General features: G+C 34.9%; 1 protein-coding gene across 1 annotated transcript in view; it reads left to right on the top strand.

The window, feature by feature from the left end:
- Nucleotides 1-2707, top strand: part of LOC109377411 (zinc finger protein 605-like) — an 84497-nt gene extending 81790 nt beyond the window's left edge. Inside the window, 5 exon segments of the mRNA XM_019633740.1 lie at nucleotides 11-620; nucleotides 622-686; nucleotides 688-729; nucleotides 731-914; nucleotides 916-2707. Coding sequence (XP_019489285.1) covers nucleotides 11-620; nucleotides 622-686; nucleotides 688-729; nucleotides 731-914; nucleotides 916-1149 — 1135 coding nt within the window. The 3' untranslated portion in view covers nucleotides 1150-2707.
- The last annotated feature ends 8473 nt before the right edge of the window (nucleotides 2708-11180 follow it).

Genomic DNA, 11180 nt, shown 5'->3' with positions numbered 1-11180 from the left:
GCCTCATTTCACATCTGCGAACTCACACAGGAGAGAAACCCTATGGATGCAGTGAATGCAGAAAATTTTTCTCACAGAAATCACAGCTCACTGAACACCGGATGATTCATACAGGAGAGAAAAAGTATGAGTGCAGCGAATGTCCAAAAGCTTTTATTCGGAAGGCAAAGTTTATTTCACATCAGAGAACTCACACAGGAGAGAAACCTTATGAGTGCAGGGAATGTCAGAAGGCTTTTAATAGTACAGCTCAGCTCACTAGACACCAGAAGTACCACACAGGAGAGAAACCCTATGAATGCAGTGAATGTGGGAAAGTCTACTCCCGCAAATCTAATCTAGCTTTTCATCAGAGAAATCACACAAGTGAGAAACCTTATGAATGCAGTCAGTGTCCAAAAACCTTTATTAGTAAGCCACATCTCATTAAGCATGAGAGAACTCATACAGGTGAGAAACTCGATGGATGCAGGGAATGTGGAAGAACCTTCTCTCTGAAATTTAACCTCACTTTACATTAGAAAACACATACAGGAGAAAAGCCCAGTGAATACAATCAGTCTCATAAAGCATTTATGCTTAGGTCATGGCTCATTGAACATCAGAGAACTCACACTGGAAAAAAAGCCCTTTTCATGCAAAGAATGTCCAAAAGCTTTAGACCAGAAGTCAGAACTCACTTTACATCAGAGTTCATACTGGAGAGAAGCCTTACCAGTGTGGCGAATGTCAAAGCCTTCAGCACTAAATCACTACTCGTTATACACCAGAGAACACACACAGGAGAAAAACCCTACAGATGCAGTGATTGTGGGAAAGTTTTCCCACAGAAGGCACAGCTCGTTGTACATTAGGGAACTCACACAGGAGAGAAACACTATGAATGCAGTGATTGTCAGAAATCTTGTAGCCAATAAGTCACAACTTTTCATACACCAGAGAACCCATGCAGGAGAAAAACCCTGTGTATGTAGTGAATGTGGGAAAGCTTTCATCTGTAAGCATGGTCTAAATAGACATCAAAGAACACATGAAGAGACACCCTATGAATGCAGTGAATGTGGGAATTCCTTTAGTGTCAAGTCACATCTCAGTAGCTACCAAAGATATCATACTGGAGAGAAATCACATGGATACAGAGAGAAATAAAGCACTCAAGAAAGCTATTCCAACATGAGATTACAGGTATATAGGAAAGAATTACACATACAGTGAATAAATAGAAATTTTCACTTAGATGTTTATTTTTCTGGAGAATTAAAATGAGAGAAATCAGTAACAGTACATAGATATAAAATCTACAGTAATTTGCTGTATTATTCATCAGGAAATGCATACAGGAGAGGAACTGAATTCAGCAAATATACAAAAGTTCACATAGAAGTCATAGCACATACAACAGAAAGACAGTCACTATGAATGTAGTAATTTTGTGAAAACTTGTAGAAGTGTACATTATTTTATATCAGAGACGCTCACATAGGAAAAACAAACTACACAAGACAGAAATGTTGCAATATTTTCATTGAGAAATCAAATTTCAGATGCATCAGAATTTACACCAGAGTAAATCCTATAAGAATAATAAATGTGAGAAAAACTCTTTACAAAAGTCACAAGCATGTAATATTCGAGAATTTACACCAAGGAATAACTCTGATTGCCATAAAGTGCTTGAAACTCTCTGATTATGAAAAAAATCTACAAATAATACATATGACAGTGAATTTATTAAATGGGATGACTGCACCATGAAATGCAACTTTATTGTGTATAAGCAATATTTAGGAAAAATTAAGCCAGGATAATGAATTGAGGAAATCATTTCCTCTAGAAATAATAAGGAAGTCCTGTTCTTGCTGTGAGTACTAAGTTGATAAAATATTTCAAGAGGTTTTCAGTATGAAGAAGAGATAGGTATTCACTGTGGGCTGTGAGACTAAGTGTATGAATAAATGAAGTGATCAAAACAAGATGCAGTTACCAACTATGTCAGCTGTAGCTGGGTATTTTCTGACAATATCATGGAACCTGAATTTTGTAGCATTTTGAGTTTTGTATGTAAGTACAATATAGGTATAATGAATACATGTATTGTAACTATTTTGAAATAATTTCAAAATTACAGAAAAGTTGCAAGAATAATACAAAGAACGCTTCATCCAGATTCCTCAATTATTACCATTTTACTACATTTGCTTTATTATATTCTGTCTCCATACATACATATTATTTTGTTTTTCTGAACCATTTGAGAGCAAATTTCACACATGATGCCTCCAGTGTGTGTTTACTAACAACAGGGATGTTCTCCAACACAATAACAGTATAGCTATTAAAATCAGGAACTTTGATCCAATACTGTTATATAATTTAGAAATTTTATTCAGTTTGTCAATTCTCTAATACTATGCTTTATAACAAAAAGAAACAAGGAAAACCTGGATTCAAGACCATATATTGTATATAATTGTCATATTTCTTTAGATTACTGCAAGGTGAAATGGTTCCTGTTTTTGTCCTTCATGACTTAAGGTTACTTATTTTATAGAATAGCCTTCAATTTAAGTTTGAGGCCTAATGACTGGTTATGTATTTTTGGCAGGAATACTACATAAATTATATTGTATCCTCATGTGCATCATGTCAGAAAGCATATGATTTTGGTTTGTCTTATTACTGACAATATAAACTTTGGTCAATTGGTTGGATGTTGTCTGCTTGGTTTCTCTACTGTAAAGCTGTTTTCCCCTTAGAAATTAATAAATTAAAGAGATAATTTGAGACTATGTACATATCCTGTTCCTCATCAAACATTCGTTAGTTTTAGCAACCACTGATTATTCTTATCTGGCTCAATTATTACCATGATAGCTGTAAAATAGTGATTTTCTAATTCTATTCTGTATATACCAGGGATGCCAAAAAAATGTATATACATTTTAAGGGATGTTATCTATGTATCACTTTTCGAAGTTGAATTGAATAACAGTAGCATTGTATAGTATGACGTTTGTCCAAAAGATGGTGTTAATCAAATGAATGCTATCGTCACCATGCGACAGGCAGGACAGTCAAAGAAGATGGTGGAAGCACATTGTTGTTCGAAGAATGCAAGATCATTTTGAAGTGGTATTTGAAATTCAAGAATGTTGTGGAAGTACACAACAATGAAGGTGTGAGTATGCAACAGAATCTCCAACATGCCTAACAATTGCACGCATTCGTGATAAGTTTGAGACGCATGGTACTGTGTGTGATGTGCACAAGAGAAGATCTGGGAGGCCTCGCACAGCAACAAGTCCTGCTGCTTCTGCTATGGTGTTGGGACAGTTTACACACTCACCACAGAAATATACCAAACTGTTTGCCGTAATCAGAATTGCCTGGACACTGGTGGTAACCATTTTGAGCACCTCTTGTAATTGCAGAATTCAAACGTGACTTGTATTCGTCGTTGTTAGTGTTATATATTGAGTATTGCAATTTTAATACAGTTTTTTCCTTTCTTAAAATGTGTACATTTTTTGGCATCCTCTATTTAATATTTGGTATTCTGTAAGAAGAGCTTTCCTTTCTCCCCCATTTATTTATTTTTTTAAATATCATTGTAGATTCAAGAGTTATTTTATTCACTGGTTTATCATCTTTGCTATCAGTGTTTTGAGCTCATATTTCCTCAGATTTGACCAGTCCTGTTAATTTGGCCTCTATATTTTTATGACATGTTCCCACTATTTTATGAGTACTTCTTTTTGGTCCGAGAATATTGTCCAGGCTCCTTTATCTTCCTTGTCCCCTACTACTGACTTCTCCAAGGAGTCCTAGGTTTTTAAGGACTCAAACAGAGTTGTGTTTAGAAACCAAGGTCAGGGTGCTAGGTGTACCCTTACTACTGAGGTCATTGCTTTTAGGCTGTCTCAGTGGACAGAACTAGGAAACACACATACTCATATATCTGTGTTTATGTGTGTATATATGTGTACATATATGTATATAACCATGAATCACACTGATAATTCTCATTTTAACCCAACACCTTGGGTTCATTCTTCACACTCTCCGTATTTGTTACTCTGTTCTCCAATAGTGTGAAGATCTTTCTCCCATTCTAAAAATACGTATTTTCTCAATCTCTAGATTACACAGAAAGGAATTTAAGAGTAGCTAGCCCATACTGTTGTGTAAAATACTGACTAGAGTTAATATTCATTTATAGCTCTTTTGGTCCCAAATATGAAGGAGTGTAGTTAAAATGCTGTGTTGAAATGTTACTTGGGACAGTTTTTAAAATCACTATGATGTGATTATGAATAATATATAATTAGATTAGTTATTTTTGGTTTGTATTCTATTAGAATTTTTCTACCAATGCTTGTTGATGTTATTTATTTAGTTTTGGTTTGCAGAACATTAACATGGTTCCAGAAGTCAAAACATACTGAAAGGTATACTCAGCAAAGTAAGTCATGTGATTTTTAGTTTATAGACTGTCCATAAAAATTCCAGCATTTGTACTTTATAACACTGCAGCATCATTACTGAAGTAGTATGTTAATTACTATGCCATCTACTTATGTTTTTGGATGAGGATGACTCAGGTACAGAGGGAAGTATGAGATTGTCTTTCCCAATATTTCTGAAAGGTTTGAAACTCTGCTTTCTATGCTCATTTGTGAACATGGAATAGGAATAAGGCTAGTTCCTCTTATAAAAAAGGATAGCTGGTTATTGTATATTTTTACATACGCAAAGGCAAAAACACGTGTTCATCAGTAGGACACTATGTACCACAGTGAAAAGAAATGACCTAGAACTACATTTATCAGTATGATTGAATCTCACAAATAGAATGTGACTGAGAAATCTGATCATAGAAAGCAGTACACTCTCCATCAAATCACGTACATCAAGAGGTCCAAATCTTCATGTCATTTTAAGAACGCTCATGAAACTCACCAGGCCATCAAACATATGCATATCGGAAAAGCCACCAAGTATCTAAAGGATGTCATGTTACAGGAGCAATGTGTACCATTCTGCCGTTACAATGGTAGAGTTGGTAGGTGTGCCCAGGCCAAACAGTGGGGTTGAACGCAGAATGGGTGGACCAAAAAGAGTGCAGAATTTTTTGCTGCACATGCTTAGAAATGCAGAGAGTAATGCTGAACTTAAGGGTTTATATGTAGACTGGTCATTGAGCACAGCCAGGTGAACAAAGCTCCCAAGATGCAGCATGGAAGTTACCGAGCTCATGGGCGGATTAACCCATGCATGAGCTTCCCCTGCCACATGGAGACAATCATCACTGAGAAAGAGCATCTTGTTCCTAAACCAGATGAGGACATTGCACAGAAGAGAAAGATCTCACAGAAGAAACTGAAGAAACAAATTTATGGCCCAGGAGTAAATTCGGCATCAAATAAATGCTAATAAAAGAAAAATAAGTACAGTCCTATTTAATAAGATTAAGTAGCATAAAAAAATTTCTTAGAAGTACATATATAGCAAAATTGTAAAGAAAAGTAGGGGAATGCTAGAATTTACCATAGTAATTCTTGGTGTGAAGGTGTGCTCAGAGAAGGGCATGGAAGAAGCTTCCAGCAGTGTCGAGAATGTTCTATTAAGCCTGGTGATAGATATGAGCCTTCAGTAATTTTTTTTCTATCTTACATATAATAGATAGTCCTTTGTGTGACATATATTACAATTTCAAGAAGTATTAGTATGTAAATAAAACATCAACACATCACTTTCTTTTGTTTTCACTGTAATAGCTGATTGACAAAAAGTATAACTACTTTGGAATAAAGGAACCAGTTGTATTTGAACAGTAAGATTTTATAGTGTCTTTCCATTGTTTTTAATCATCTTAGGGTTTCATGAAGTGTCTGACAGTAAAGTCAGAACCACGCTGTACTGGTCAAATACTTCAGAAATCTACTCTATGGAGATTTTAGAACAGTAAGAATTAAATTACTTGACTTCATTTTTGCTTCACTGCAAATTTCCACATGACAAATCATTAAGAACTGTTTTAAAAAATTATTGCTTTAAAGAAATAGGTATTTTTCCTTCCAGGTATTGCCTTATCAGTGTAAGAAAACCTACCTATGCAAAACCACGAAAGTGCTAAGTATGCTTCCCATTAAAATTGCTTGATACAAACAGTACTTTCATGCCAAAAAACACAAACCACTTCTCTTCAATGTTGGTTAACCTAAAAGATAAATTTATATTAATCTTGATTCTAGTTTCTGAAAGTTACATTCCATTTTAAGCACAATTTTTGTATTGAATGGGTGGATTTAAAAGTAAACTGAAGTGTTTCCTCCTCTACTCTGGGAGAGTTTGTTCTATGGTTGGTGCTATTTCTTCCTGAAATGTTTGATAGAATTCACAGGTGAAGCAATGCAGGCCTGGAGTTGACTTTATGGTGTTTGATTAGGAATTCACTTTCTTAGCATTATACTATTTAGATTTTCTAGTTCTTTGTGTCAATTTCATGTGTTATGCTTTTCAAAGAATTTATTTCAACTAAATTGTTAAATAATAGTGACAAAATTATTTATAATACCCTTTTAATGTGTTCAGGATCATTATGTAATGATGTCCCTCTTTTTCATTCCTAAGATAATTTGTGTTTTCTCTCTTGATTAATGTTAGGGATTTCTCAATTTTAGTGATATCTTAACATAACCTACTTTTTGAATGTTGTTTTCTCTATTGATCTCTATTTCATTTATTTCCACTTTTACTGTTATTATTTCTTTATACTTACTTTGGGTTTAATTTGATCCTTTCCTAGTTTCTTAAGGTATAAGTTTAGATCATTGAGTTCACATCTTTTTTCTCTAATAAAAGCATTTAGAGGTAAAATTTTTATCTTTACTACCTTTAGTTGCAAATCACAAAGTTTGATATGTTTTATTTTCATTACCATTCAGTTTAAAATATTTTCTAATTTTCCTTGCAATTTCTTTAGTGGCCCATGAATTTATAAGTATATTATTTAATTTTCAAATAATGGGGCATTTTCTAGTTATTATTGATTTCTAATTTATATGTTGTGGTCATAGAATATACTTTGTGTGATTTAAATAAAGCCTTTGGTTTTTATTGAGACATTTTATAACCCAGCACTTGAAAAGAATTTGGTTGTGTATTATTCTGCTGTTGGGTGTAGCATTTTGTACATGCCAGTTAGGTTATTTGATCATGTTTAGATCTCCCTATATTGTTACTGATTTTTTTGTTGTTGTTAGACCATTTGGTATTTTCTCACAAATCATGGATACTTCATTCTGTTATTTTTTCCTTTTTATATTTCAGTTTTGTTTTTTTCTATTGATCTGAATCCAAGTTCACTCATTCTTGATCTTGAGTTCAATCTGCTGTTAAAGACATTGGATATTATATTTTTCATTTCTACAATTTCTGTTTGGTTATTTTGTAATTTCTCTCTCTATGCTGAAATTTCCCAACTCTTCACACACATGGTCCAATATTTCCACTAAATCCTTTAGCTTTTTTATAATAAAGTCACTGCCTGATAATTCCAAAATGTGGGCTATTCTCTGGGTTTACTTTTTATATGTTTCTATTCTTCAGTATGTATCAAAAATTTTTTGTATCTTTTAACTTCTTTTTGCTACCCTGTGGCAAAAACCTTCAAGCAGGGTTTCTTCCTTTTTTATACATAATTTTTTTCTTTTCAATTACATATAAAATTGTATTAGTTTCCGGTATACAACATAGTGGTTACACATTTATAGAACTTCCAAGTGATCACCCTGATAAACCTAGTACCCATCAAACACCATACATAGTTATTACAATATTATTGATTATATTCTCTATGCTGTACTTTACATCCTCATGACTATTTTGTAACTGCTAATTTGTACTTCTTTATCCCTTCCCCACCTTCACCCATCCCCCAGCCACCATCCCTCCAATTCCCCTCCCATCTGGCAACCATCAAAATGTTCTCTGTATCTGAATTTATTTTGTTTTTTCATTTATTTTGCTTTTAGATTCCACATATAAACAAAATCACATGGTATTTGTCTTTCTCTGATTTATTTAACTTAGCATAATGTCCTGTATATAAAAGAATAGTAGAGACTGAAGTTAACATTTACCTTCTACACAATGCTTTTACAGATTACAAACACCCTATATTTTCTTTAACCTTTTTCTTATTGTGAAGTATAACACATAGAGAAAATTGCAGAAAACATAAATGAATATACCACAGTTTATCCACACTCCTATTAACAGACTCTGGGTTGTTTCCAGTTTTGGGTTATTATGAATAAAGCTATTATAAACTTTCTTGTAATCTTTGTTGAAATGCTTTTTGCTTTCTTGGGGCTGGGGAGCTTTTTTACAATAGTTTCCCTCCCCCTCACCCCAGTTTTATTGAGATGTAATTAACATACATCACAATATAAGTTTAAGGCATACAGTATAATGGTTTGACTTACATATATATTGTAAATGATTACCACAGTTAGTTAGCATCCATCATCTCATAGGTACAATAAAAAGAAAAACAAAAAAATTTTTGTCCTTCTGATGAGAATTCCTAGGATTTACTCACTTAACTTTTTTTATATATCGTACAGCAGTGTTAGCTATAATCATCATATTGTATATTACATCCCTAGTACTTATCTTATAACTGAGATTTTTACCTTTTGACCACCTTCTTCCAAGTTCCCTCCACTCACCCCCCTCATCTGGTAACCACAAATCTGATCTCTTTTTATATGAGTTTGGTATTTTGTTTGCTTTTATATTCCACATGTGAGACCACATAGTATTTGTCTTTCTGCCTGGTTTATTTAACTTAGCATAGTGTCCACAAGATTCATCCATGTTGTTGCAAATAACAGGATTTCCTCTTTTTTTTTTTTTTTTACTGAATAATAGAACATGTAGTTTCTTAATCTGTATTTTCAACTACCTCCTTAGCTGATTCTGTTGTGCCACACTAGAGATCAACCTGGAAACTCCACCACAGATGGTAGTCAGAGGCAGCGGAGTGGGAGATGGGAATATGAGGGGGAAAGTTGTACAGCAGAGATTGTCCCAAGATTGTAAAGTATTTATAATCTATATTTTTTTGTGTGGTTTTTTTTTTTTTTTTTTTGTCTAATGGCAGTGAGGATTGAAGAGGGCCAATCTATGGAATATACTGGATAGATGAGAATATCTTGGATTTCTCGGAAGGTTATTTATTCAGAGGGCCCTAGAAAACTCACTTTAGAGAAGCTGACAGGGAAGTAAGCAAATTCCTTGGTCTCCCAGTGAGGATGAAGAAACGAGATTTAGCAAAACTTCCACTTCCTTAATTGTGTTGTAGCTCCAGGCAACCACTAGGTGGAAAGTGTGTTCTGACTTGAGTTTTCATTAGCTCTTGGATGAATAAAGATAACATGAGTGGCATCAACACCATAGTTGTTGAGCTTTTGCTGTTTTTCTTGTTTTGAATTTATGTTTTTTATTAGTTGCAGGTGTACAAAACAATGTAACTAGACATTTATACCCCTCACAAGGTGATAACCCCCTTCCCCAGTCTACTTCCCTTTTGACATCATATATATCTGTTAAAATTCCAGTGACTATTCCCCCTATGTTATACTCCACATCCTGTGACTATATATATTAAATTATAGTTGACATGCATTATTATTTTTTTGATTCCCCTATTTCTCTCTTCTAATAAGCACAATCTTAGATAACATAGGTCTGATATGAATAGGTTGCCCTTAGGGCAGCCTGGACTCCAGAAGCTATGAGGCTTTTTAGTATAAAGGAGAAGGGACACAAAATGAATTTATTTTTAAAAAATATCTTTTTATTGTGAAAGGTAACAAATGTACAGAAAAGTGAATTAAACATAAGTGTGTCCCTGCACAGGTCAAGAAATAGAAACTGAACCAGAGACCTGTCAGCCAACCATGTGTATTTTGTAGATACTTGCACAGATCAAATCTCTGTCTTTTACCTGTGATGACTATCTTGGCTTTTATGGAACAAATCCCTTCACTTAAAAATCCTTTTAATACCTAATTATGCATATCTGAGCATATAGTTTAACTTTGTCTGTTAGAAACTTCAACTGAAATACAACATGTCTGTTCTGGTGCATGTGGTTCTTTTTCATTTAATATGATGACCATAAGATTCATCCATGTTTTGTAGGCTAGTTCAGCCATTTTTATTGCTGTATAGTAATTCATTTTAGGAATATGCTACAATTGTTTATCCTTTTGGTCGACCTTTGGCTTGTTTCCAGTTTGGGCTGTTATGAAATACATAAATATTTTATATTTTTGGGAACACTCGGTTTAAATGTTTTTTTCCTCACATATTATGTATCCCAGTGTTTCAGAGGCACAGATTTTTGGTAGGACATATATCTAGGTGTGATTTGTTGGATCATAGTGTTTTGTTTTGTTTTTAATTGGGTAATTGGGGGAGGGGAACAGTATTGGGGAATCAGGGAAGGGGAACAGACAAGTTGCTGTCCTTTTGTTCTTCAGTCTAGTTGTGGAGGACATCACTTAAGTTGGTATTATCATTGCATTCTTCCCGGCTGAGGCAGATCAGTCGCCAGCCACTGGGCGGCCATTCAGCGGCTCTTGGCAGCTCATGCCGGCTGCTGGCCACTCACGGTAGCTTACAGCAGCCCACTGCACCAGGGGCTGCAGCCTACGCCATCGCCGGAGACTCATGGCACCCCAGCTCAGGTTGAGTTCTTGTTCACCATCTTAGCTGTAGAGAGCGCAGAGTCACTGACCCTAATGTGGGATTCGAATCGGGGCCCTGATGCTCAGAGCTGGCATCCCAAGCCAACTCTTTACTAACGCGCCACTCAGCCAGCCCACGTCATAGTGTTTTAAAAGACTTCAGAATGGCAAATGTAAACATGCAAGAACAGAAAGCTTCAAAAATTTAAAACATTTTGTTAATCTCTGATTGTCTTTTCTTTCTGTTTCCCAGTAATATTTCTAGTCAAATATCATATGTCATATCATTCACCTCCTTAATGCTTTCATATGTACGTGTGACAGATGAGGATTTAAAGAGACTATGGCGGGCCGGCCGAGTGGCGCGATGGTTAAGAACTCGCTTGGGATGCCAGAGGGCCCCGGTTCGGATCCCACATA

The sequence above is a fragment of the Hipposideros armiger genome, unplaced genomic scaffold (assembly GCF_001890085.2).
Source record: "Hipposideros armiger isolate ML-2016 unplaced genomic scaffold, ASM189008v1 scaffold_1393, whole genome shotgun sequence".
Taxonomy (NCBI): Eukaryota; Metazoa; Chordata; class Mammalia; order Chiroptera; family Hipposideridae; genus Hipposideros; species Hipposideros armiger.
Note: the sequence above shows the minus strand (reverse complement) of the source record. Positions and strands in the feature narration are given on the sequence as shown.